This window comes from Apus apus, chromosome 20, assembly GCF_020740795.1.
Source record: "Apus apus isolate bApuApu2 chromosome 20, bApuApu2.pri.cur, whole genome shotgun sequence".
NCBI lineage: Eukaryota > Metazoa > Chordata > Aves > Apodiformes > Apodidae > Apus > Apus apus.
The window spans coordinates 114,128-141,626 of NC_067301.1; the positions used below are offsets into that span (position 1 = coordinate 114,128).

Sequence of the window (27,499 nt, forward strand, 5' to 3'; positions counted from 1 at the left end):
ACCCACCAGGGTCAAGTCCAACTCCTAACTCTGCACAAGGCAACTTAAAAGTTAAACCCTGTATCTGAGAGCATTGCACAAACACTTTCTGAACTCTGATAGGCTTGGGGCCATGACCACTTCTTTAGAGAGCTTGTTCCAGTGTTTGAGCTTCTTCTCATTTCAGCTCATACTTAAGAAGGACTGTGTGAGATTCTAGGCAGAAGTTGTTTGGAATAGTGCATTGCTAGCCATGGTGGTAAAAAGGTTTAATAGGTCTGAGTTGGGAGAAAACACACAAAGAAACAACAAACAAGCAGAGTTGCCTCATTTTATTTACTCAGCAAACATTTTCCCATGTGATTTCTAAACGGCATCCAAGAGCTAACTAAGATTACTAGATGCTGGCAGCTTTTTCATGATGAAGATTTTTGCTAACAGGATCTTTTTCTGGAAATAAAGACCAATGGTTTGTAAGATATCCCAGTTTAGGTAAGTACAGTTGCTAATTATACCCACAATTAAATTGTATTTACAGCAGTGCATCTTACAGTTATTCTACAAAGGACAAGACTCTCCATCTAAAATTGTCCTACTCCCTGGCCCATACCAGAATTTCAGTCTTTCAGTATCAGAGGTGCCTTCACCTGTTCAGCCACTTCCTTCCCCATCAGCGTTTCAACAATGGCCAACCCAAATTCAAAGCTGGTACCAGGGCCGCGGCTGGTGAGGATGTTCCCATCTTTCTCCACACGGCTCTCGGAGTAGCAGTAGTGTGCTTGGGGGGACACACAACAGAAAGAGGGTCAGTCTCCAGCACGGTGCTCACAGCTGCTGCAGAGCAGACCTGCCTGCCACAGGGCACTGCTGCCTGCAGGCTGCAGCAGCTGAGGAGCAGTGGCTCCACAGAAGGCACCCCAGCCACCCATCTGGGCCCAGCCCACCTTGGGCTCCACACTCCTGGCCTTCGGGAATCAAGCAGCTCATCACGGCCTGGAGCACCCAGGGAGGAAAAGGGCCCACAGGGAGCTCTGGCAGCTTTTTCAGGTGGCAGAGGAATACCCCTCTGATTCTACAAGCTCATCAAGAAGCGCCTGCTCTACCTGTCAGTTCCCATGAGGCTACTTTTGGAAGTCAGACTGCTCTTGTGTGCCGATCACAACTTTCCCAAATGCATGCAGAGGAAACTAGAGGAAACCTGCCATCTCCTGCTCACTTTCAGACTCATTAATGTTCACAGAATGACAATCACTGACCCACCAGGTGCTCACAGCACCAAAGCAGTACTCATGGGAGAGCAGGAAAGGTGCTGCTGGGGTTTGCTGTTGGAACCTCTCATCCAAAGAACCAAAAAGAAGGCAAGAGATGGCTCAACCTCAAGAGGATAAGGGAAAAAGTGCTCCTAGCACTACCGCAGCAGCGTTATTTTCCCCAGGGATGAGAATGTTAATACAGCCCTGTATTTTCAGGTTAAAGAGACTTAGAATACAGTCTTAGCATATTCAGTTGCATTTTCATTACATTCAGGAAAGCATTAAGGAAATTAAGGAGATACAATATAAGACACAAAAGTTGTTTTCTTTCTTTAAATCACTGCTTCAGCTAAAAAAAAAGTAATTCTGAGAAGGGTTTAGAGAGAAACTTAGAGAAGTTGTTACATACCTCCATTCATCATTTTCTCTTTGGCCAAAGGATGTGTTGTCACTTTGCTTCCAAACCCTATACCATGTGCCAGAAGGGCAGTAGGACCTGTAAGGACACCAGTTGTACCAGTAAGGAACTGTTTTCTGCTACAAGCACTTTTAAGGACACCCTCAAGGGGCCAGAGCTCACTGTGGACAGACTACTTTTTATAAAACTGATGCCAGGTCTATCTCTGAAGCAAAAAGGCTGAAAAAGACCACAGCTGTACAATCCCTCCCATTCTATTACACAAAACACCCTGTGCAGAGAAACAGATGAAGAAAAGCGAACACCTGGTTCATGCAGCTGTCCTACCAATTACTGTGCTGCCTCTGAAGGCATTGAGAACAATGGTCATTCCGCTTTAGATAATATATTTTATTTGAATCTGCTTGACATTAAGTAACGAAAAGTCTGTATTTCAATCTGAACATTAACTAGGTACAATTACTTTATGACTTTGTTAACCCTTGAATTTAGAGACTTGACAGATAAAACTTCATTTGAGTGAGCCTTTACATGTTTTAATTGTGTGCCAAGCAATATTTTGGACAGATCATGGGCTAACTGCTAAGTTTTTAATTTTAAAAGTCTTTCTCTTTTCGTACTTCCTCCTTAGCCTGAATTGAGGAAGGAGTTTCTATCAAGAAGTCTTAGGTCATCTGACAGAAAATCCTCGCGGAAATTAAAAAAAAAACCCAGAAGGCAGGATTTGCCTACTATGAGTTTCATTTCTGTACATTTGATTTGTTTCAAATCTGGTCTAGGAAATAACCTTGTGTTCAGTAATCAGCTCAGAGTAATCAGCTCTAAGAAGCACTGTACCTAAATAAAAGAACTGCCCTGCTTAGAAGCAAAGGCATTAATTGAGCAACCATGAATTTGCAATTGTTCTGCAAGAGATACAGAAGACTACCACTGCCAAGTTAAAAAACGTTCACAACTCTGTATGCATAATAACCTAACTGAAGAATGAAAGCATAAGAAAACCACAGCAATGTACCAGAAAAAAAACAACAAAACTACAAAAAAACCCACAGTCCACAATCACGCTCCGTTAAACTGTCTTTCATACACTTACTGCCACTCTCATTCTCAGATACAGGTACCTATGTCAGTCTCTCGGTTCAGTTGGGGAGTATTGCCAATTGTTCATCTTGGTTTTTACATACAAGTCTTACAAAGGAATGAACTGGATACCTAGCTGTGCAGACAGCCCTCTCCTCAGAGTAACTCAATCTTACTACCACTCATACGAGGAAGGGTGAGTCTGTAATTCTGTATTTACAGCCTTCCATCTGAAGCTAAAGGGCAGGAGATGAGATGTGAGATAAATTTATAGCAATGATCTTCTGCCAGCTCTGTGTCCTCACGGAAAGATCACCAGAATAACCAAATATTTTGTAAAAAAAATCCCAGCACATTGCCTTCACGTTTTATTTTAAAGACAGTAACAAAACTGATTGGAAAGAACTGGATACCAAGCAGAACTCACAGGATAAACGTTCACAGTATTTTAGAGAGTCTTCTGCTATTAAATTTATAAACAATTCAAATTAAAAACAAATCCCTGCTACTACATTACAGCAATACAGATTTCTAAGACAGGAAACTGCATGACCCTTCAAAATATCCAAATGCTTTACAAAGCAAGACGTCTTGTCAACCCACCTGCACATATAGCAGCAATCAGGCCTTTTCTGCTTTCCTGGTCCTTCAAAATGTCTTTCACAGCAGAAGACTGTATGAAGAAACCAAATCACAAGTCATTGTTTGGGGTTGATTATTTGAAGCACGGTTGAAATATTTTTCTACTGCAAACCAATAAACAAGTTTTACATAGAAAACCAGCTGACAACTCTCCATCCTGCCTCAAGACACAGCACAATGAAAACACTAAGGAGAAAAACTGAAACAAATAAATTCTTGTCCCACAGGGAAAGAGCAAGGAAATCAGAAGGAAGAGCAAGGAAGTACCTGGCCCACACAAAAGCTGGTTAATCCATTGCCACAGAAAGTTGTTGTTTGAACACTTCACAAGACAAATAGGAAAGAGTGCCCATGAAACCTCTAGAGACCTCTAGACAGTTTCTATCATTCTTAAGATTTAAATAGGATATTTGTATCATATTTCAGGGCTTACAGACTGTGTCATACCATCCTACCTGATAGATCTACTTTTTTGTTCGCCTGACTTCCACAAGATATTTATACCACCACTACAACAGCTTTGCACCAGTGACAGAATGCTCTGTGGGCTCAGTGTGTTTTATATTTAATGGAATTAAATCTTAATTTGCAACTGTTCAGTCTTCATACAATAAAACAGGTATTTTCCCACAATACAGAGCACTCTGTGCTTTATATTCAGCTTAACTAGGTACTCGAGTCCCAAGAATTTACCCAGTTGTCCCACCTATACATTCACAAAAAGGCTTGAGACACCTAACAACTAGTTTTATTTCCTGAATGAATTAGTATTTTTGGATGCTGAACCGAATTTGCAGGACTACTGACAAAGTGTGAACCACCCTCTACGCATGAGAATGCCCATGAAACTTTAAGATACCAAAACTTTACCTCTGACAAGTTCTGAGCTCCAAGGTTACCCCCAGGCAGAACCACGACATCGTAAGGCCCCTAAACAAGCAAAAGATGAAAATTGTTCTGCTGAACAGAGGGTGGTATGTACATTACACTGTTTTAATATCACTACAGCTGAGTTGTGTGAGAAGCAAAGGTATCTACCATTTTTTTTTCCACTGAACAACACTTTAAAATCAGAGAACTAGCTCAAATTATAGAATAAAATACTGTTTCCTATCCCAGGAAGAGCCTATTATTGATAAAGTCTGTCACAGAACTAACACGTCTAGTGCACTTAAGAACTGCTGTTTATACTATGTCAATTCTTGCACTGTAAGGACAAGTGGTTTTGCTCCAACCTTAAAGTTCAGGTCTAATGACAGCACTGTTTAGCTTCCCATCAGAACTTTTGAGTTGTTCCAAATTAGGGTATTTTGCTGAGCCAACTAACATACAAAATAAAGCTTTATGATGCTTTACAAAAACAAGTAACTCTGCAGAATTAAGAAATCTGCCTGATCCTAGTATGCTTCATAAGCAGGACAACACTGATTATGCGGGACGTGCAGTTCTGTGATTCACTATGCACAAAGCTAACATAACATGCAACATATTTCTAAAGGAATCACAGGATTCCAAAATTCACCTCTGAAACTGTGAGAAACCTTTATTTGCCATTGTATCAGATCAGGGTGATGACCAACCTCTTTTCTGGCATCTTCAAGACTGGCATCAGGACAAATGAAGACATCTCGACTGCACTGCACTGGTTCTTTTCCTGTTAGGCCTGCAACAGTCACCTTAATCTAACAGAAGAACATACCCATCATTACAATCCAAGAATATAGGCCATTTTTCTTATATGTTAGTTCTTAAGCAGTACAGAGAATGAGAAAAGTAGTTTCTATAAACATGAAATTGGTGTATTTATTTAAAGTCTTATTTTTGTACCTAATCAGGTTACAATACTGTGCACCTCTACAGCTGCAAAAGTAACAAACTGCATGAGGAATCTTACTAGGCAGAACTCTAGTTGATATCAGAATTTTAAAAGCATCTCAAGAAAAGCTACCTAATGTCACGAGCTGTAAGGTACGGAGCTGCTCAGACCCCACCCAAAACAAGCATGTCCTGTTACTCTGCACAGGAGTACCTGCATTTTTCTGACAGTCTAAGATGTACTTGAGACACCCGCTCTAGTCTACATCAGGCTTGTATTTTAAAAGTTTATATTTTGCACAAATGTCAGTTGTCACATGTGCTTATTTGGGGCATGGCACAAATATGTGCTAACAGGTAAATTTTCACTTCATACAACAGACTATACCTTGAACTCCTCACAATGAACAACTCATAGATTATTCTTTGACCAAGCACTCACAAAAACATATTTCCTTGTCTGCATACTCACCCCAGCTCTTCTCATAACATCAGTGGGGATTACAGTTTCCATTTCCTCTGCCCCTTTTGCCAGAATCACCAATGCTCTTTTCGAGGCCATTATCCTGAGGGGTTGCTTTTAGGTGAGCTGGCTGTGAAAGAAGGGGCTGAGGGGGTAAGAAAGAGACAATGTGGCTAAATGGCAAATCCTCTAGTACATATCCTTCCTAACAGCGAAGCTTAACAGTAAGCAATTTGCATTTTTGCATTTTATTTCATTTAAGCCACCTCAAAATTGTTCACCAGGTCCAATTAATATTCACAGCAATACCGTTTAACTAAAGAGCTTTTTACAAAGAATGCATGATGATATTAAGGGACTACAACATTCAGCAGTGGGAGGCACAGCACATTAGCACCAGAAGAGGAAGTAGATTGGCCTAATCAAGACTTCTACATGACTTGAATTTGCCAGAAAGAAGAGCTCAAGGTGGGTGGCAGACTGGTTTCCAGTTTGCACGCCCTCATTCATACCCAGACTACTGACTCTTCCCCGGGTCAGCATTTATAAGCGCTTGTATGAGCTTTGACCTCATGTCTGGTGTTCAGTTTCCACACAGCATGCTTCATGAAGAGTTTCCTGTGACTATAATGACTCAATCAGAGCCTCTGCAACTAGATTTTCTGGGTATTTCACAATTTTGTGGGGGAGAAATGTGTGTGCACATGTGTGATGGGGGAGCAGACCACAGAATTAGCAAATGGAACAAACCAGGCTTGATACTTTTTATTTTTGAGGTGAATGGCCAAATTTCCATTTGAAGGTTAGGTTAATGTAACTACATCATATAAAATATACACTAACTCATACTGGTCTGATAGAAGTCTGTGAAAGCATCTGTGGTGTGAGAAAGGATTTCACAGGTCATCCACTCTGAGATGTGACATTTTTTCCTGTGTAGGGACCTTCTATCCCGAAATGCATGTAGCACCTGGGAACTCTTAAAAAAATGAGATCCATGTTTAGTCGCCTACCCAAAAGAAAACCATTCCCTCATTCTGCTTCATCTATTTTCAGGCTCGCTCCCTGCTGTTAGCCTCATTAGAGCACAGTAACATACACTGAAATGTCCTGCAGCATGCAGAACTTGCCCAAACAGGCTAATTCAGTGTGTCAAATCCTATTTTTAGGGCAGCTTTATATACTGTCAAATGCAGGGCCAACTGCACAAGTACACTCAAATCAAAGGTATTAGCAGTAACTTCAGAACAACTTGGAGCTTCTTAATTGCATGTCTTAAAGGTACACCTTGATTGTACAAAATTAACTTCTGTATGAATTTGACTGACTAGCAACAGACTACCTGAATAGACACAATACAGAAGTACTGCATTTGCTTTTTATTGCGTAAGAATACTCTGTATCATAGTTTGTATTCCTCTTCCATTAGTTCTTTAGATGCAAACAGGCATGCTGTCCTTAGACATTTATCATAATGCACTGACACGTTCCTGTGTCACTGTTCTTTATGGAAGTGCAGATGTAAATAGCTGTCACACTGTCAATGCTAGCAGGGTGAGACGGTTTTCTGAGAGGACAGAACCAGGCTAATACAGACGTAACAGCTGCTTCATTAACAAGCTATCTATGCATGGTACACAAATCTTCCATATGCTTCTCAGTACCAGTATCCACACAGGCTGCTCCAAATTATTAAGCCGAACACAATCCGCTACGTACGTATCTGCACGTTTCTCCGGATGGTGAATACTGGCAAGTGGCTGAACAAGAAACACTAGGAAAGCTTTAAACGAATTACACCCTCCAACGCCCGACCAAACTGCTACCTTCCAGAAGCCAGTGTTACGGGTCACCAGCTCGGGCAATCCTACACGTTCGCGTGTTTATTTCGGGACACGGCACCATTCGACACAACAAGGGCTTCAGGAGTCCGGAGCAGGCCCCGGGCGAGGCTGCGAGCCTGGGACCGCACGGAGAGCAGACACGGGGAGACTCGGCCACGGCAGACAAGCCAGCGGGCTGCCCGCGGGGCTGCCAGGCCGAGCCAGAGCTGAGGCGGCACAAGCGGCGGCGCAACCCCCGGGCCCGCCGCCCCCGCCCCGCGGGGCCCAGCGCAGCGCGTGACTCACCTCAGCCGGGCGCGCGGCTCTGCGCGCCCTCCCCGTGACGCGCTACGGACCTACGGCAGCGCGTGCGCGAGGCGTCCCTGCAGCGCGAGCTAACGAGAACGGTCAGCGCTGTGAAGGGCGGAGCTGGTGAAAGTGCCCGCAGCGCCGCGGGCAGCCCTGCCGTGTAACTCCGCTACGTGCGGTGCGGGCAGTCACGGCTTGGTTGCCAGGTGACGCGCTCAGGAGGGCTCTGGAGGAGCAGCTCAAGGCCAGGCCACGTGACAGGAGAGCAGCCCCAGGGAAGGGCCCTCCCGGACCTGGTGCGGGCTTCGGGAGCTCTGCTCCCGGCACGGGGCGGCTCTTAGCGTGCTGCCCATGCTGGACCGCGCAGCGCCCTGACAGGCTGGTCGGCACAGACCCGCCCTGCGTATCCCGGGCTGTCCCGGGGAACACGGCACGGGACCGACACGGCGCGCAGCCCCGCGCGCGCGTGAAGGCGGCAGGGACCGGCCGCGGGGACCCGCAGGGGGCGGGACTTCCCGGCCGGGCCCCGCCCCCGCGCGGCAGCTGTCCCCGCGCGCCGCCGCCGCGCCCGCTCTGCGGGGTCAGCGCGTGCCCCGCCGGTTTGACACAGCCCCCCCGCAGGCGGCGGAGGCGCGTGCAGGCTCGCCAGCGCGGTCCGTCCTTCTTGCTCCCGCGGCTGGGGGTTCCCTCACCTTTTGGGGCAGCGGCCCGGACCGCCAGGCCACCGCGGGGATTCCGCGCGGGACTCACCGGGAAGCCCCCGGTGAGGAGCGGCCGGCGCTGCCCAGCAGTGCCGAGAGAGCTGCGGGCGCTGCCCGGCAAAGGCGGGGGTCGCGCTGGGGGGGCCGGAAAATCCCGTCGGGCCGGGGTTTTCCCCGCCGCCCCCGGGGTTGACGCAGCCGGGGCCTCCGGGGGCGGCCCTAAGGGCCAGCGCCCGCCGCCCCGCGCACACTGAGCCCGCGCACCGACCCCATGGGAGCGGCAGCAGCGCGGGCGGCCCGGGCGCTCCTGCCGGCGGCGCTGCTGGCCCTGGCGCTGGGCCCGGGGCCCGCGGCCGCCTTGCCCTGCCGTGCCGACTGCCCGGCGGGTGAGGGCTGGGCCGGGCTGGGGCGCGAGGCGGAGGGCGTCGGGCGCCGTCCCGCAGCAACCACCTTCTGTCTCGGCCCACAGGTACCTTCGTGGTAAGCGCAGGCTGCAGGCGGGGCGCGGAGTGTCGGCAGTGCCCGGCTGGCACCTTCTCCAGCGCGGCTGGACGCAGCCGCTGCAAGCTCTGTCGAACGTGCCAAGGTACAGAGACAGCGGCAGGGCTGGGCGGGGCAGCGGGGCCGGGCGGGACACGGCAGCTCCTTACGGCCCCTCTCACCTCCATGGGGGGAATCATCGCGCGTTTTCTCGTCACGGCGCTGCGAGTGAAAATGGTGCTTTGAACAATAACGCCACGGGCCACCCTAACCCCCCAGCCTCTTTTGTTAAAGCAAAGTCCTTGAGCCTCTGCTGCACTGCACCGGCTGTGCCTGGGGCTGCACCTAACCTAAATCTCCCTTCCACATTCCAGGAATATTCACGTATTTAAAAGAGTGCTCCTCAAAAAGCGATGCTGAATGCACGTGCAAGGAGGGGTATCGCTGCAGCGGCGACGGCTGCTCCCACTGCGAGCAAAGCTGCGGCGTGGGCCAGGAGCACACGGTGAGGGGTAAGGTCACCCATCCCCACCAGATCAAACCTCCCGCACTCACTGCCCGACGTGCCCCACGGCACGGAAACCTCGGGAGTACGAACCACGCAAAATTGAAGCTGCCACTGCTGCTGAATGCATGGAGTGAGCACTAGCAGCAGACAAACCCACCGAACTCTGAGCCCTGCTGCAGCTCAAATCGTGCACCAGCTACAAGCAGGCAAAAATAACATTTCATATGCTGTTTTACATGCTCATCTTGTGCAAATTTACCTGTCCTTGTCTGTTGAAGGTTGTCAGACTTGCCACTATGGAACTTTTAACAGTCAGCCCAATGGTTCCTGTAAGAACTGGACAAAGTAAGTAATCTAAAAAATGCTACAGCTATTACAGTTGACTGTATTATCTTTCTTTGTTTTTTGTTTAGGTTTTCCTGATTTGCTTTAAATGTCTTTCAGATGTTCTGCGAACCAAGTTCTGGAGTCTGGAACTGCAGCAAAAGATGTCATTTGCAAACACGCTTCAGATAATCCCACTTCAGTCACTACCCCATCTACTGTGTCTCCTGCCATTCCATTTTCTATCACTGTGCCAGGTGAGTCATTGTATAATATTGCTTACAGAGCTATAGAACTGTGACATGCTTTGAAATATACTGTAGTTCAATCACTCACCATTTAAAGAGGCCTTTCTTCTAGCCATTTCCAGTGTTGCAGACTTACCCAGAAGCAGATTTGGAGACAAAGTTGTCAGGTAATTCAAGGGCAGTAAAATTTTGCTGTGTAACATTTCTTAGAGAATGTTTGCTTCCTAGGGAACAAGCTCCAGACGGATGTTATCAGAATTTCTCTTACTGCAGCTGGGCTGCTGTGCATAGTGTTTCTGCTGCCTTTGTGCATATGCTTCAGTATCTGGCAGAAAAAGAAACTACATGCAGTCTTCAAGAAAAGTAAGATACATGGACTCTTCAATTTTTCTTTTTGAAAATAGACAGAAATCAGGAATCCAGGTTTTTAAGTATCTTTCAAAGATGGTTGCAGATAGTTTCATTTTTTGGTCTTGTAAGTCAGAAACAACAACTGAAAGGAAAACAGTTTGGGAATTTTTATTGCAGAAAGCAATTACCTGTGGGCATTCTGTCAACATTGCAGGTTAAGTGCATGCATATCCATAGAAATGAAGTGTATGTGGGAGGTGAAAAAGCTCAGCTAAGGCTTGCTGGTCTGGTTAAGGGTCAGTTCATTTATTACTTCCAAGGGTCATCCTTAGCAGCCAGAATCCAGCACTGCCCAAGGGAAGCTCAAAATGTTCAGCACAAAGATGAGGTGGAATTACATCCAACATAGTTTACAGTTGGGATTTTTGTTTGGGTTTCTCTCTCTCTCTCTCTCCCTGTCCCTTTTCCTAGAGATAAGGACCCCTTTCCTTGATCTTCTGTATAATTCTTAATTCAGGAGACAACAGCATTGCTCAAAAAAAATCTTAACAAGTATGATAAACTAGTTTTATCAGGGGTATATGCTGTAAAGAAATAATTCCACATTACTGAATCATTTGGAATATTTTTTATTGCTGACTTCCTGCACTTGTGACTGAGGAAGGGGGAAATAAGGTGGCTGAATAAATACAACAGAAAGTAAACATCTGCTATTTTTCTTTAGTGCATGCCACACCTCAAGACTCAATTCAGGAAGATGCCTGCAGCTGCCGTTTTCCTGAGGAAGAACAAGGTGAATATCAGGATTGTGGCAAATCCACAGAATTCAGAGATCTTCTGGTGAACTAGGAATTGGACTGTCAAGGTCAACCACATTTGAATTTCCTTTTGGAACACAGAAGAACCACCTGTTCACATAAATAGAGAGAATCTCAGCATCTGTGCCACTGAGGAAAAAGTGCACCTTTTTCCATCTCTTAACAAAATATAAATAAATAAAAAAAATCTAGTTTGCTGATTTTATTTCTCTAGAACTAAGAATCATATTTCTAACAAGTGGTACTTGGTCTAGATATATAAAGAAGTACTGCACTTAAAAGCAGTAATGGAAGGGCAGAAGGCTTTCTGGTCTCTCTTAAAAATGGTGTCTAAGCTATAATTTACATGCAGTCTGAAAGCATTTGATGCTAAAGAAAGAGATCTGTAGCACAAAGTCCCATGTGACGCTTGTGGTCTCTGTTACCAATACCAGCCAGCCTTTTGAATCTAGAGCTGCAGCTCCTCCTAAACTTTGGCTCAAACCCAAGTCTTGGGTTTCATGTGCCAGTACAGATAGACCTTATTTCAGCTCCCATCAACCCTAGAACCAGATACCTGACCTGACCACTGCACACTTTACATGTAGGAGAGAGGAAGCCATAAAAATCTGGAGCTGCAAAGAACTTCTTAGTAGCTTGGATCTGTTGTTGTATTACACTGACTGGCTTAAGAGGCAGTGGAAACACTGAGAAAAGCTGTGGTTGACTTGATCTTAGAAATAGATGTTACTGTGCAGCTGGACTGCACCACCTTCAGTCCTGCATCATTCAACTTTGATCTTTTAGGTGACTTAGACTAAGTAAGTTGCAGACGTGATATATGCAGATGTGACACGTTTCTGGTACTATTTTTGTAACTGAGGTTGGAAAGGTTTTAACAACACACTGTATCTTTCTCTTTGATAAATTACTGTTACTTTGGTCTTAAAGAGAAAAAAAGAAAATGCATGTTTGAGTCATGGCATTTGGAACATGGTTTTTAACCTTTTCTTCAGTAAATGTTATTTAAAAAATATGTCATGTAAAAGGTGATTTCCCCCCCTTTGTGATTTCAACTTAAGAGAATGCTGTTCTTGTGTTGGAAGAATGACAGCAGATTGTTTTCACCAAACCATAATTTGATAAACCTGTATACAAGCAAATATAAAACAGTATGTGAGAAAACATGTCATACTGAAGCCTGAAATGTGAAGTGTGCTTAAATAAATCTTTTTATCCCTACCCCAAGTCTCTTCTCCATTAGTACTTTCAGCCACAAGAACTAAGTGACTATTACATCAAGTTCACAAACTTAAAGAGGTGAACAGAACACATGAAAAGCCAGCAGTCTGTAAGTCAGAGCGTGAACTTTGCACCAGTGGACAATAAAAATAGAATAGCTCTGCTTGTGATTAGTTTCTATTCCACACAAGGTATGAGAATTAATGTACACATTCTGTAAAAACTCAAAACTGGCATTTTCTCCTTGGGGAAAAAAAGAGGTATCAGCTGGAATTTTACATTTTGTTAGTGCATTCTACATATAATCTGAAATACTCTGAAGACAGTGCAAAACCCTTATTTTCCTTCTCTGTACTTGAAGCAGAAGTAAATCTACTTACTGAAAAAAGAGGAGCAAAGCCTGACTGTCCATAGTTCAGAACCAGGGCTGTGCAAAACAAGTATTTTTTGGTGATGACAAATAATTCATAGATTATATGTATCCTGGCTTCACAGGGAGCTTTTATTGAGCATACAGATTAATACCTGAAGAAACTTACCAGATCATGCAGCAGATTAGTCCTTCTAACTATTTGAGCTCTAAGTGTTGTCTGCTTTCTGTGAATGTCTTGTTTCTCCACAGTCTGTTTTAATTTATTATGTAGCAAGCAAAGAGAAACTGGGAATGCCATGACAACTCTCAAGCAGCCCAGGTGGCTGAGGATGAGGTAAAAGGCCAGATGCAAGCTTTTTGCATTTCCACTTGTTTTTCTTGGAAGTCAGAAAGTATCCTCTTAGCCAGACTACGTGGAGGCCTAGGTGATGTCAGGCGGAATTCTGAAGGCATGGAAAAAGGAGACAAATCCTCTTTAAAGTTAAGTTTAAGCAGGGGAACCTGCTGCTTTTTTATTGCTTCCAGAACCAGCACCATTTCCTGGCACAGTAATTAAAATTGTATTTGTCACATGTCTTGGCTTCATCATTGGCTTCATCATTTCTTGCAAGAGTTGTGTGGCAAAGGAAAGCAAAAGGTTTGTAGCAAAAGGTTTTCTGGCCCTCACCTCCCTCTCTTCTACAGGCATGCTTGTGTTTCTGTATTGGATACCTCTGGATGACAGAGACTCTGAAACTTCAATAGCTCCTCTCAAACATAAATACTGTGTAATTTTTTAAAAAGCAGAATGTTGTTTCTTATTTTCAGTGTTTCTGTCAGATCCTTCATAGGACAGAAGCACAGTCTTCTCTGACAATCATTCTGATACTAACACTAATGATGCAAAAACCTCCACAGGAGATGGTCCACTCTGAGGAGACTTAACAATTAGGAAATAGTATCCAAACAGGCAACTGGTAACACTCCATTTACCTTCTAAACAGGTGATAAAAAGTCAAGGTAAGTTTCACTATTATAGATAGTCTTATTCTATCACGAAGTATTACCCCAGTTCCTCGCCCAGCTACGAACAAGCCTTCCTTCATCCATTGCTTTCTTCAGTCTGTCAAAGGAAGTTCTCCATCCCACAGGTTGTGTGTTAGCTGTGCATCAGGAGCAGGTGGCTGAGCACCCTTCTGTCCTTGGAACTGGCACAAAAAAGACTGTTGGATACCATCATTTCCCTCACTGTAAATAAGAACTGGAATGGGATACTACAGGCATGCTCTAGGCTTTGTAAAGCAACCCACTTCCTCAGCTGAGGAGGCCAACAATATAGATGACCTGTTACAGCCAGAAATACCTCATCCCCCTCTCCAGCTTAAGGAAGGAGGATTGTCACAAGGACTAGTGGAGAAATGGATAGAACCAGAGCAGGAACATAAAGGACCAGTTTGAGGGTTGTTCTTTGCAAAGATGTGCAGCATTTCCTCTCCTGGTCTTACATATCCTTCACCTTCTGCAATATGAGTGTTCTTCTTAACCAGAGGGTTGTTCTGCATTTTAGAAGAAAGGAGGTATGCAACTGGCAGCAAGACCATGAAGAGAAAAGGCAGGACTGTGCTAGAACAAGCACAATAGATACAATAACCTTTCCTTGTGATATACGTCCTAATCCCACTCTGCCAAGCATGGAAACCATAAGCTTAAAATGCACAGGTGAATTTTTCTTATTTCCATCTCTCTTCTGCAAATCCTGCTCAGAAGTAACCAGCTGGTCCTGTCTGTTACAAGCCTTACTCATAAAAAATACATATGCAGCAAAGGAAGAGGAGTGCCAGGCTACATACTGACTACTCTTCAGAACTCTCTTATATTGTGAATCTGCCTTGGGAACTTTTGCAGGAAAGAGGATTTTTCTCCCATTACTTAGTTCCAGTGTAGAAAGAAACAGTCAATTGCCAGATCAGAAGACAAAGATCTGGTATCTGCTTCCTTCACCTCCATTAATTCCTGCTCCTGTTGATCACTTCCATCCCTGGGGTCAGCTTTCCTCTTTAGTCAAGCTCAGTCAGAAAGTCAGTCATCACAGAGAAAATCAGTTAACACTTGTAGCAGGAATTATGTGATAATGGGGAATCAATCTCTTCAGCAGCGAAGGGAAGATTCTATATGGCTGACTGCCAAGAAACATATATTAATTTACAAAATAACCTTGAAAGAACTGCTTTAAACCTCAAGTTGCTCAGTGAGATCTATGCCAACTTTCCCCCTGTTAAGTGCACGTATTTGTCCTGAAATGTGAATCACCGAGCTTGCAGAGGTTCCATTTAATTAACACAAAAACTCCAAGTAGTGAAGGATTAAGGGGATTATGCACTTGGAAAGCACAGTAAAAAATTAAAGTGTGCTTTTGTGAGCCATTCATTTACTGCCTACGCTAAGTAGGACAGTTAAATGCCAATGATTATTAGGATACCTCTTTAATTAGACAGTGGCTCCTGCCCACACACTGAACTTCTACATAACTACCTGAAACTTGTCCTCTAATATCAGCTGTGGATATTAGTGATAAGTAATCCTAAGTCCCTATGGTAAAAACAGGAAGAACAGGTGTACATCAAAAAAACTGGACAGAAAAATAAAGCAAAGCATAAGGACACCTCTGACAAAATTCCCTTTGTTCCATCCCCACTATAGATGCAAAACTACCACAGCAGTCACCCTGTGGCTCTGCAGCCAGTCACTCTCTGCCCCCTCTCCATAGCCCTGTGCTGAGGTGGAAACGGGACCCAAACTATCCCTCTAAAAGCTCAGGCAGAGGAACAGTGCCAGGAACGTAACAGAGCACAAGCAGAAAGGGAGAAGAAAGGTAAACTGGTACGAGGGATGGAACAAGGAGCAAGGAAGGGCAAACAAAGTGATTGCCACATAGAAGCCCCATGAAGGTCAAAATCCTGCACAAAACGCTTTAGCTGCAGTTTCAGAGAGTTAAATGAGGTAACAAGGGCAGATCTTCCAAGCTTCCTAACATGAGGAGAAGCCCTGACTGCTTCTAGAAATGCCAAGACAGCACAGGCATTAGGACAAGGAAGAAGATGGTCATATAAACAAGAAAGCAGAGCAGATCAAACGACTCTTCATGCAAAATCATTCAAGAGTGAAGACTCTGTCCTGACCTGTCTGCTTTACTTTGATCCACAGAATTGTTGCGGTGTTCTTCAGTAGACCCAGCTTCTGATGCAGTTCCAATACCAACAGTGATGCTGACTCCTATCAGTGAAGCTACTCAGGAAAAAAGTGATCTCTAAGGAACACCTCCTCCAGAGGAAAAGCCCCTTGACCTTACTTTAATCATTCTTCCCAAAAGGCAAGAGAGTTCTTTGGCTGATAAAGGTTTATGTGCACAAGAAGGGCAGAGAACTAAAACCTTTTTCAGATGAGAAAAATGGAAAACACAACAAACAATCAAAACCAACACCCCCCAGTTACTTTTCCCCTGTTTAGTGATCTTTTGGATGCCCTAAGCCTAACCCCACGGCAGGTTTTCCCCCAGTGCCGCTCCAGCCCTTTCACGAGGTTTCTCAGCGCCATCTCCTGTCACCAGCAACCTCCAACCCACCGAGGGACCAGCAGGGCAGGTTTCTTTCCTTTGAAACGTACTCTGAAAAAGCACAGTACCTGTTACTAGTCGAGGCACACTGGCTAGCTGTTAAAAAATACAGCCACCCAAAAGTTAATCTGTTCAGAAAACCAGATAAGAAAATGTATTAACCTATCCCATTTCTTTTCTCAACAGTTCTCTCTTCATGCTCCCCGCACCAGGGAGGAAAGGATTGGTGCACTGTGTCTAGGATCAGAGCTGATTTGGATTACTCTGGATTATTTGGAAGGTCAGTAGAAATCCAGTACTTTGCCTTGAAAATGCGTAACAACAGACTTCTCTGCAACAAAGCAGCTTGAACTGGAAACTTGTACTGCTGCAGAAGCAGATGTGCGCCTCCAAAGAAAAAGAGCCCAAGTCTCCAGCTTGTTCTATAGCTAGGACTGATAAAATTAGAGTGTACATATGGAGAGACACTGACTAACAGCCTATGCCTCTCAACAAAGCTGCTTTGCACTCCTTTCTGTGCAGTATGCTGACCAGAAAAATGAGATATGCAAGTTTTTATTCTGCTTTTGTCCAGATCTTAATTTCCTATTAGCATTTAACAGATTAGTTGGAATACCTTGGGAGAGTGGAAGAAAGTTCCATTCTTGCTACACGTGTTCCTGTCTTTCCTTATACCGTCTGCTCTCATAATTTCAGTTTAAAAAATAAACTGTAATTGCATAGTTAGTTCCATTACGTTTTTTGTGGAAGAAACCTTATTTCAAGATCTGGTCTCTCCTCCCCTGTGTGGGGCTGCATTATCCAGAATCTGGTTCCCATAAGATATCAGTGTGCTGTATTTCCAAGCTCCAGTCATGCCAGACTTACTTTCCTCCATGGCAAACAGCTTCAGTTTACTAATTCTGTAGAGCTGAGAGGACAGTGAATTAAGGACCAGTTTGTCAAGCTTCACTTGTAGAATATATCCAGACTACAGTGTGCCACCCAATAGGGCAAAAAATCAAGAGGTTTTTTTCCTCCAAAACTGGTGGAAACTATACTACAAAGAAGCAGTATTTTGGCAGCTGTGATCCTGCACTCGAGAGCTCCTAGACTGCTTGCCAATTCTGTAGCAAAGTAAAATATCTTCAGAAAAGGCCTATGGACCTGCCATCTTCATTTATGCATAGCTATGTGTTCAGTTAACCACACATACCTATGCACCTTCAGCCCACCACAGAAAACCTAGGTCAGAACCTCTGAGAGATGTTATGTAAGTTCGAGAGAACATCAGAAGACAGAAATACTGCTGTGCATACCCAAATATACAATATACTGCTAACTGGTTAAACAGAACATATACCACACGAGCTACATTAGAGCCTGCACACAGTGGGAAGAAGCAGCATTTTCAAAACAGGAAATTAACTGCAAGTGCCTCAGTTAAGATCAGTTTTCTCCTTTGATCAACTGAGTCTACCAACAGGCTATTTTCAGTACACCTTAAAATACAGAGTATGTAAGGCAATGCAAGTAGAAAAAAAACCCTTATTGCACATATGGTCTCATAATGCAGCAATTTCAGTATGCAAAATAGATCTAATAATCATGCTACGAAGCTGAACAATTAGCTAAAATTAGAAATTTAAAGTTAAGTTCTTAGGTGTTAATGAGGACATGTATCTGCTAAACCAGCAGTGACAACAAAGCAAAAGCAAAAACCCCCAAGCCCCTAAACAATAAGCTAGACCCTAGCAGTGAAGTAAATAACACTACAAATATTTTTCCTCTCTCACCAGCCAACACGTATAACTCACTGAAAGAAGATGTCAAAGTTAAGTAGTTAAAAATTCTAGTAAAATTCAAGAAAGATCTGGACATTTATATAATAAGCAGCTCATCTGCAATTGCAGTGTCAATACAAAAAGATTCTATTGCATGCCTCTCTTCATGTAAATTAAATTCAAGCCAAGAAGTGACACCAAAAGCTATATCCTAAGAAAAAGTCCCTCATACAAACGCTACTGCAAAATCATGTCTTCTCTGAAATTCCTGCTTTTCGCAAATGTCACAATACTTGACTAAAACAACTACTCACATTTAGTTATAAAGCACTTTTAAACAGGGGAAAAAACTTTTGCATTATAGATTAGATGTCATCCTTAGTCTCTTAGTCAGAAGGTTGATAATTTTGGAGGCTGTTTTTAGTTGGGGTTTTTGTTTGGTTTTTTTTAAGTTTTCTTGACTCAATTAGCAACTTATTCTTCACAAGTCATCATTTAAAACCAAGAATAGTTGTTTCTTCTGACAATTAAGGATAATATTTTATGATAGGATAACATCCTTACCTTACTTAACAGTTATTATTTAGAGTTTGCTCAGTAATTTATCTGGACTACTGCCGCCCTGTTACTTTAAATGGAAGAACCTGTTAGCATAGATAAGAACTTTAAAAAGTTCCCCCACAAAATAGTCGTTTTGATAAATATTAGGACAGTTTCTTTCAAGTAAATTTTCAAGTTTTCAAAGTGCAATTCACATTTACTTCTCTCACCCATGTATTCAGGGGTTTGTACTTTTGTTTCAGATGAGCTGTTTTCTTGCTTTGAATGATGATGTGTCCACTGTCCCCTCAGGAAAATGCCTTTGACATTTTGGTAGAGGAGTGTCTAAGTGACAACTGCAAATCTGAGCAAAGGCAATAAGCTGCAGGCAAGTTGCCCAACTTCCACATGACGCACTTCACGATGGCTCCAAGAGGCCGAGTCTTCCTTGAGAGAAGACAAAGGACGTAAGTTGCTTGTGAAGAGTGCTTCATTAGCTTTCCTTGGAGGATGCTCAGAGAGAATATTGATAATACCATTGTCATTGATAACTCACTGAAGGAGAAGCATTTGTACAGCGCATCCAGCACCAATAGTGAGATCATGCATCAAATCAGACCTAATCACTGTCTGCAGTTTTGGAACGAAGAGTTGCATGACTCAGATGAGGAGAGAGAATTCCTCTCTACCTACTTAATTCTCTTGTAGGGAAGCACAGGTAAAGATGCATATAAAATGTGTAAGGTTAATTCTGCAGAGAAATTTTTTTGTCATATCCATTCCTTTCAGCAGAGAGAAGTCCAGAGAAACAGCATTTGCAGTCAGACACCTGCAGCATGTGTTCTATAAATCAGTACTAGACCTCTCTGTACACACAGGACGACAGAAAAGTTTAGGCTGAAAGGACTCTGAAGGTCATCTCCCACCTCTCCCATAACCCACCCTCTGCATTCAAAGCATCTGAACTTGTATGGGGATGCTCAGGGATTTGTCAAGATTAGTTTTTAAATTCTGTCCCGTTCCATCCTTGAAGCTATTAAAATCTAACTGGAAACACCTCTAAACAAACTGCTCTGGCTGACCCTACTTTGAGTGGCAGGAGGGCTAGACTAGATGATTTCCAGAGGTGCCATCCAACTTCAACCATTCTGTGATACACAGAGTCCATAGCTTTCCTGGACAACCTGTAAATAATGCATCTGTGGGGCATGCTCTCCTTGAATTAGAGCTGCAGTAGAAATACAGGTGTTCTATATGACTGACATAGCTAATTTGAAATTAGTCCTATAAGCCACAGAATTTATAATATAAAAAATAATCTTCAACGGGAAATGTTAATAAAGAAAAAAGGAAGCAGATAAATTCACTCCTTTTGCAACTTTCTACAAAATTCAGCATAGGGAAAGAACTTTAGTAACATTAGTTGGATTTTACAGTATTTTGAAGAGCACTTAAAAGGCACAAACATTTGGTTAAAGAGGCAGGAAAGGAAGTTACCAAGCCTCAACTTATTATGAGCCTGAACAGGCATAATCTTCTCACCACCTAAAGAAAATTAAATTGTCATAAACTTTTTTTATTTTCAAGGCTATATGCAGTTCGATATGATGCTTCATAGAGAACCAAGATAAGGGACCAGTTCAGTCAGTCCTTGCTCTTGGATATGAAAAATGAAATTATAAGGAGAGAAGACAAAACATGCTAGATGGAGGGAAATAAAGACTAAAGTTATGAGACTACATACAGCAACTACTGTGTCAGCATTTAGTAAAAGGCAAACAGGGAAGAACGCTAGCTAGCACACGCAGAATTAAGTAGTGAGTTCCAACTGAGGGAAATGGAAGATAAGTGAAATGGAAAAGGGTCTCCCTAGTCTACTGAGGTACCTGTGTTTAATATCAACCAAAGTGGTTTATATGTACCAAGTAAGTCTCCAGATGGAAGCTGTACCTTCTCTGCCAAGACAATTCTCTAGGGCAACATTGGATTAAGTCTTCTTAAATAAATTGACGTGAAATGATACAAGGAAAAAAAGAAAAATTAAACTCCCCTAAAGTTCTTTTTGTAAATTAACTAGATGTTTTAACTCCCCTTCTCTTTTACTTTTTCTGGCACAAGTACCCCAAATACAACACAACACATCCATCCATCTCACAAGAGGAAAAAAAAAGTGCATTTCATATCAGATGCTTTGCGTCAAGCCTGCTAAGGCTCATAAATCAGCTGTCTTATTGCCCTGGTCATTTCAACCATCTGACCCTTTTGTTAGCTCATGATTTATAACTGGAAGTTACTTTTTTTTTAATGCCAGATTTATAAACTTTACTGTGCTTGGTTTGATATAATATCCATTTTGTACACCAAGCTCACCAAGCTGTAAGACAGTAAATTTATTGTCTATGAACTGTTACCTTGAAAAATTACATCAATGCAAAGTGGTTTCCATTTAGAATCAATGGCCAATAAATTCATTGTTGTTTTTTTTCAAGGGGGCGAGAACATGATGCTATTTATGAGGTCATGAGCAGCTATATAACGGGTGAAACTGGGAGCAGAGGCTCAACAGTCAGACAGGAGTTCTGAGTTACAGGGTTAGACAAAGACAAAATATATTCAACACAGCAATGATGCACAGGCTGTTATTCTGCTGTCTCATCATTATCAGCTTTTCCTGTCGTCTCTCATCTCTCCCTATCATCAACACCAGTGAGAAGTCTTATCAACTCCCAGGTAAGAGTCTCTTGATTTTAATGGTCACAAAGCAGGGGTTGGAGCAGTAAAACCAGAGAAGAAGCAGGTGTGCTTTCCAAGAGCCCTCCATCTGCGCTGATCTGCTGTGGGAAAAGCAGGGATGTCTTCAAAACACCGGCAGCACAAGTGACATCATCAGGGGGTGCTAGTCTTGTAAACTGGGAAGGTTTGGTGCCATAAATACTTCTTCCTGCTGCTTTGGGATTCAGGGACAAAGGTAGCTGAGCCTTCTAGTACTGAATGTGAGCTGGCATATACAGCGGGTATCTTTGAAGCAGCCTTAGTATGAACTTCGTCATTTAAAGAAACCTCTCTGTACAGTCTCTCCTCTCCCTACACTTTAAAATGAGCTGTGTTTAACTGAAGCTGTATTTAAAAAGAGAGAGAGCTACTGCAAAGATTAATGCAGTCCTACTTAGATCAAGAACAGGAAAGTCTGTCTTCTACTATAAAAACAGCAATGTATTGAGCATGCTATTTGTTTGCACTAATGCAGATTCCATTCAGTCCAGTGAAAGAATAAATCCTTGCTTGAAAAAGCTGTCCTCAAAGTTTGAAATTATGGCAAATCAAAACCAAAGATATTGCATAAAGCTGACTATTAAAAATTGGCTGTTCTTACCTGCTTTGCAGGTGCAACAGCTGTTGTGCTGGTTCGTAGGTATCAGTAGTGCCTAGGTTGCTTTGGAAATCTTCTCAAGCTTTCTGCTATGTAACTTGCATTACAGACAACTGTGACTCAGTATGGATAACATCTATCACATCACAGGGTGAACAAGCTAGCTCTAACAATTGCTGCATTTGTTTGAAGACATCCATTAGGCTTATTAAATCTTCCTTTCCAATATAAAGAGTCTCTAGGCTGGGTAAGACAGAAGTTGAAATCTGTATTACAGAGGGTTGGTTTTGGTTTGTGGGGTTTTTTTTTGTTGTTTTTTTAATGTCAAAGCAATTTACCTGCTAACACTGCACTGAAAAATAATACAAGGCTAGTGATACAAATTGCCTCCACATAGCACAGGGAAGTTAAAATATTCTTATTCACAGTCTTGTACTGAAATCCCCACTGTCCCTTTGCAATTGTCCTTTTGTACAGTGAACAAACAACGATGTGGATGTCCAAGGTCTTCAAGTTCTTGATCTTGGCCCCAGTTTTTTAAATGTCAGGGGATTACTTTCAGTAGTTTATTTTCTCCTATATTCTCTATTGAGGAACTATACAGTCGCACCCATCCCTGCAGATAAGAGCAACTAAACTCCACAGTATCATCTCAAAGTGCAACAACAATATTATATTCATGTACAACATGGGAGTTTGATAATAGCACCCTCTCATTGCCCACAGTGTTGAATGTCTGCTATATATTAGAAAAGATGAAATTTACTGCTCAAATTACAAGTTCAATCTACCTCAAGCATTGCACCACTATGGGCTCCTGCAGGCAACCAGCCAGGGGCACTGGCTAGTTATGGAATTCTAATTCCATCAGGTATCAGCAATCTGCTGTTTCAGAAAAAGTAATAATATCTGTCCTGGCATGCACATTAAATGACAGAGATGATTGAAATGCACTGAGCAGCATAGTTGCCAAAATATGTTTTAAAATTTCCTGTATTTATTCCTGTCCTTCCTCCCATTTTATTGCATTTAATAGTTGGGAAACTGCACAGGTTAATAGGCCCCAAACTGGAAGTTTTGTCTTTATGCATAGAGAAGCTCCAGCATAGGAACTAGTTGGTAAAGAAATGGACTAAAAAAAATTTAAAAATTATATCCAAGTCTGAGTGTTCTACTGCTGGGTACCAGAAGGATTAGGCTGTTAGTTCCCAAGCAATGGAAGCAGCTGCTGTTGGTAAAAAAACTTTCTTAAAGAAAGATCGGTCAGATAAACTAGAATCCAAGATTAACATCAGGAAGGTTATCTTCTCTCAAAGCTTTGGAAGGGAAAATAACCAACCCAACTATGCCAAATTATATTAATTAAATGAGGATGGATGATTTCTGAATTCAGAAATCATCCGAGACAGATTGAATTGGGGATACAAAGCAAAAGCCTCTTACCTTATGCTTGTTTCTGTCATCTTCCATTTGCAGTTGATGAAGAGTTGAGATTAAATCTGGAACGGCTGGGCAGCCTAGGAAGCACTTCTCTGCTTCCATTTCTGCCAGAGCTCTTGGGCACACTGCCTGAAGACAACAAAGCAGGTGAGGATTTGCCACAGCAATTTACAGGAGAGCGCCCAAGGTTTGCACGTCCAGCTTCCACAGATACTGTACCCCAACTCCTGGGTATTATTGAAATAAAACATGATGAGTAGGAAACAGAAAGCTGTCCTTTAGTGAACTGGGACCCTGGGGGAACCTGCTGAGCAGCCATGCTTGCAGCTCAACACTAGCTAAGAAAGTCTCCAAATGAATTTAGCAAAACCTCATATAGCAAAACCAGGGCAAGACAAAGATTGGCCTAGAAGGAGCTGGCAGACAAAACCAAATGGCACAGTCTCTTAAAAAACATCAACACTTGCAGAAAGTGCAGAATCAATAGCAGTACACGGTTTGGGGAGCAATGGACATAACAGATGAGCGGTCCCTGCTGGAACTGTGTGTCACAAGAACTGGCCATGCTGCAGCAAGACGGTGTTTTTTGCCTCGTCCTCTGAATATTCCAGGTCAAGACTTCTGCCAGCTTTAGCATTATGACACACAAGAATGACTCCTGTAGGGTCAAAATTCTAAACGGTAAAACATTTCATTACGTCTCCCCTCTACCAGGTCTCAGCCCCAGCAGCTACAACTCAGGGGAAAGTATCAAAGAGGTAAGTAAATTACCATCTGTCACTGAAACAAATAAAATATAACTTCGCATTTTAAACTATGTTGAATTGTTACTGAACTATCACTTAAGATCCACAGACTTTGTAAACATTACAGACTAAAGTATGCCTCAGTGCTTGTGAAGGTGGAATCACTTAGCAGTTAAATAATCTGGGGAGAAAAAAAAAATAATAATCTACCTCACTTTTTTTTTCTCCAGAAAACCAGCTTTCTAAATAAAGGCAAATTTCCAGCTTCACCAGGCCAGGCCAGTATATTATCCAGTATTGGCTGCATTTCCTTTCCCCTCCCTGCTACAGCATAGGCTACACACTATTATCAGATTTGTTATGAACCATTAGATAAATGGAGAATGTAATTCCTGTTCACTTGCGTGCAGAATTAAATATAAAGGCAGAATACAGGGACTAGTTTTAGTGTGTCATCTAAATCAGAGGGCACACCAGACAGCTGCCTCTCCTTCCCCCAGATCAGAGGGCTGGGGGCTCAGCTGAGGCAGTGGAGAGAATATATTCCCACTGGGAACATAAGCTATCCAACAGTAACCTCTTAATGCTGTTTGACTGCAGACTTTGTATGGAAATCAACCTCGAATTGCTTTGCTGGGCCGCTTCTTGACCAGGGACAAGAAACGGTACAAGAAACGTGGGAATCTTTCTGAGTGCTTCTGGAAATACTGTGTGTAAACAGAAGAAACCCTCCCTGACTTTGGCTGCATAATTTATACGATGTCTGAAAACGTATATAGATTTGCTTGATTTAAAATGAGAACGAAGAAACACGAAAACAGTTCCTAACTTTAGACTCCATGCTACTTGGAAATTAATAAATTCTTGATGTTTTGCAATTATGCTGTGAGCAGTGTATTTTTCTAAGAGTTCAGCACAATGGGCAGAAATTAACGGAACAGAGATAAATACAATACATGAAGAGAACTCAGGCAGGGGAAGCAAGATTTCCAAGGGGTCCCATGAACCTCCCAGAAGAGTGACACTTCAGCTGCATTTAAGTCCAGAGGCAAGAGAACTTTCCCCTTTGTCACTTGATGTAGATTGGGGTTCCAGGAAGAAAGGGTCATTGCTGCATTCCTTGATGATGCCAAACCACTGAGTGATGGCAGCTTAACAGTGCCCAGTCTCCTCCTGCCATCCCCAAAGCACCACAAACAGAAGCATGAGTCGGGATCAAACATCTACTCCCACTGCCACTGGAGATAACCATTTCTCCTGGTCACTTGTAAAGAAAGACCCACAAACCTATTTCTTTGCAGCACCTTGCCCAGTTCCCAGCCACCCAAGACAACAGGGCTGCCTGTGCAGAGCACAGGCTTGATGAACTGTATCTGATAATCACCAAGCACAGCATGGACAACATTATGGTTGTCAACTTAAAGGCTTTGCAACCAGAATGCCGACAGTCAGTGGAGGCAGGCAGGGATAACCGGACTGAAAAGATGTGACCTGCACACAGGTGGCTGCACAGACACGTGGGAAGGTGATACATGGACATGAATCACCAGTGTTACTAGAGCAAGCTACCTCCTGCTTGGGCACTCAAGGGCAGTGAGATTTCTTCCACTGAGACACCACATGTTTTTGATAATGTTCTATCTTGCTATCTGAAGTAAATGAGAAAGAAGGCAAAAGAGCAGCTCCAAAAGGTCTCTAGTCTGACCCTTCTGAATGCATTTTACCAGCACCACTTTCTCAATCCCAGGTAGTTCCTGATGGTACCTGCTAGGTACCAATAGAGCTAAAGAGCCAGGAATTGTCTCTGAGGGATGGCAATACAAACTGAGCTGTGAAGCCCTACCTTGTTCAATGCATAAATACATACTTCCCAAAAACCTCTAGCTAATCAGGGCTCACAGAAAGCTTCAAGTAAACTTCACCTCACAGTGATACACATATTGATCTCAATAATACACATAATAAATCTCCAACTATGCTGATTAAAAAAGGCCTACAGTCTTGACACAGCTTGTGCATTTCACATAAATTTTAGGACATGTGAAGCCAGCTGTAACAACAAAGAAAAACGTCCTTACAAATGCAGAGAATCTAGATTAACTGTGCAGCTATTTGAAATCTTCTGAACATTCATCCTTCTCTTACACAATGGAGAAAGTCAGTGCCTGTCTGGAAATTATTCCTTTCCTGCTACCTCATCAGTCAATAAAAACTTGTACAAGATTTCAAATTTATCTAAATCAATAACCATCTAAGATTTAGTTCATAGACAGGGAAAGGTACAGACTACAGACACTGAGTAAAAAAAAATCTGTTCAGTCCCACTTCAAAAATTGCAAACATAAAGCAAAATAAATAAACCCACAGTGAATAATATTTTAAAAATATTACAAGTATGAAAAGGTGCAACTGTAGTTGAAAAGTGAGTTGCAAGTCCCATCGATGCGAGCCTGAGCCTGCCTGTAATGGATTCAGGCAGCAAAATAAAGCATCAAACAGGAGCCAAGCAGGCAGACACCCGTTTGAGCTGCACAGGAGCAGTATGTAATATATATCCTGAAAATTAATGCAACTGTGGAATAAGCCTACTGCAAAAAAAGCAATGGTCCCATGACTTTTGAGGTTGGGGTGAGTAAGCATCACAGTTCCAATACTTCTCTTTCCTCATCTGCCAAAACCACAGAAGCACATCACTCAATTAACCTTCGACATCCAACAGCTATGCAGCAGTGACAACTACCAGTTTTTAAATGTGAGCATGAACTTCAGCTGGCAGGAGGATGACTGTTGGTGACAAACCAGTAACCTAGCTGGGCTGACATTGCCCAGTTCTCTGAATAAAACATACCCGTACCTCCTAAGTTTTTCATTTCACAAGTCAATTGCACTTCTCATAATTTTTGGACCAAAACCACCAGATACTTTGGTTCACATTCGCCAGTATATTTAGAATTATCAAATCAGCCTTTTAAAAATTAATAAACCATCAGCAAAAATATATCAGTTACCTTTGACATGCCTGTATTTCAAAGAACTGCAACACTTACCTTGCCAGAAGCACCTTCAGTCACATTCTTATCTAAGACCACTTCTTTCTTTTCCAGCTTTAGTAAGATGCTACATCTTTTGCTCTGTACCTTGTAACTCCCTGCAGTACCTTTGCCTTTCTCCTGCAGACTTCTTCAAGCACTGTTGACCACACTTCTCTTTAAAGTCCTTTAAGCAGAAAGAGATGAGCAAAT

The 27,499-nt window shown here is 42.8% G+C and overlaps 3 protein-coding genes and 1 long non-coding RNA gene across 12 annotated transcripts; 2 read left to right on the forward strand and 2 right to left on the reverse strand.

Moving 5' to 3' along the window:
- Positions 1-296: 296 nt before the first annotated feature.
- PARK7 (Parkinsonism associated deglycase) lies at positions 297-9,055 on the reverse strand. Of its 3 annotated transcripts, none has more exons than XM_051637481.1 (7): positions 8,957-9,055; positions 5,660-5,795; positions 4,953-5,054; positions 4,243-4,302; positions 3,334-3,403; positions 1,642-1,728; positions 297-757 (listed from the first exon to the last, which is right to left on the reverse strand). In XM_051637481.1, the coding sequence occupies exons 2-7, from the start codon at positions 5,747-5,749 to the stop codon at positions 597-599; spliced, it is 570 nt and encodes a 189-aa protein (XP_051493441.1). In that variant the 5' UTR covers positions 5,750-5,795; positions 8,957-9,055; the 3' UTR covers positions 297-596. The 3 variants fall into 3 exon arrangements, with proteins under 3 accessions (XP_051493441.1, XP_051493442.1, XP_051493440.1); XM_051637482.1 differs by lacking the exon at positions 8,957-9,055 and adding an exon at positions 7,780-7,934; XM_051637480.1 differs by lacking the exon at positions 8,957-9,055 and adding an exon at positions 7,477-7,760.
- On the forward strand, positions 8,569-12,433 carry TNFRSF9 (TNF receptor superfamily member 9). 7 transcript variants are annotated; one of them, XM_051637472.1, is made up of 8 exons: positions 8,570-8,869; positions 8,953-9,069; positions 9,338-9,468; positions 9,750-9,816; positions 9,916-10,052; positions 10,156-10,210; positions 10,317-10,406; positions 11,119-12,433. In XM_051637472.1, the coding sequence occupies exons 1-8, from the start codon at positions 8,755-8,757 to the stop codon at positions 11,241-11,243; spliced, it is 837 nt and encodes a 278-aa protein (XP_051493432.1). In that variant the 5' UTR covers positions 8,570-8,754; the 3' UTR covers positions 11,244-12,433. The 7 variants fall into 7 exon arrangements, with proteins under 7 accessions (XP_051493437.1, XP_051493435.1, XP_051493432.1 ...); XM_051637474.1 differs by having other exon boundaries at positions 8,571-8,869; positions 9,338-9,475; XM_051637477.1 differs by lacking the exon at positions 10,317-10,406 and having other exon boundaries at positions 8,569-8,869; positions 9,338-9,475.
- On the reverse strand, positions 10,538-23,577 carry LOC127392955 (uncharacterized). Its single transcript, XR_007891376.1, has 2 exons — positions 23,515-23,577; positions 10,538-19,148 (listed from the first exon to the last, which is right to left on the reverse strand). It is a non-coding gene; the product is annotated as an uncharacterized LOC127392955 (long non-coding RNA).
- On the forward strand, positions 21,255-24,974 carry LOC127392954 (urotensin-2-like). Its single transcript, XM_051637483.1, has 4 exons — positions 21,255-21,431; positions 23,548-23,658; positions 24,226-24,269; positions 24,858-24,974. Exons 1-4 carry the CDS (start codon positions 21,326-21,328, stop codon positions 24,972-24,974), a joined length of 378 nt encoding a protein of 125 aa, XP_051493443.1. The 5' UTR covers positions 21,255-21,325.
- The last annotated feature ends 2,525 nt before the right edge of the window (positions 24,975-27,499 follow it).

Bases quoted from the DNA above. Each gene is read 5' to 3' on its own strand.
- PARK7 (XM_051637481.1), bottom strand. From the start codon at position 5,749: ATGGCCTCGAAAAGAGCATTGGTGATTCTGGCAAAAGGGGCAGAGGAA. The intron at 3,404-4,242 runs GTAAAGTTTTGG...TTCTTCATACAG, and splicing joins GAGCTCAGAACTTGTCAGAG to TCTTCTGCTGTGAAAGACAT. The intron at 1,729-3,333 runs GTGGGTTGACAA...GTGTCCTTACAG, and splicing joins GATTGCTGCTATATGTGCAG to GTCCTACTGCCCTTCTGGCA.
- TNFRSF9 (XM_051637472.1), top strand. From the start codon at position 8,755: ATGGGAGCGGCAGCAGCGCGGGCGGCCCGGGCGCTCCTGCCGGCGGCG. The intron at 9,469-9,749 runs GTGAGGGGTAAG...TGTCTGTTGAAG, and splicing joins GCGTGGGCCAGGAGCACACG to GTTGTCAGACTTGCCACTAT. The intron at 10,053-10,155 runs GTGAGTCATTGT...CCTTTCTTCTAG, and splicing joins ATTTTCTATCACTGTGCCAG to CCATTTCCAGTGTTGCAGAC.
- LOC127392954 (XM_051637483.1), top strand. From the start codon at position 21,326: ATGATGCACAGGCTGTTATTCTGCTGTCTCATCATTATCAGCTTTTCC. The intron at 21,432-23,547 runs GTAAGAGTCTCT...TTCCATTTGCAG, and splicing joins GAAGTCTTATCAACTCCCAG to TTGATGAAGAGTTGAGATTA. The intron at 23,659-24,225 runs GTGAGGATTTGC...CCCCTCTACCAG, and splicing joins GCCTGAAGACAACAAAGCAG to GTCTCAGCCCCAGCAGCTAC.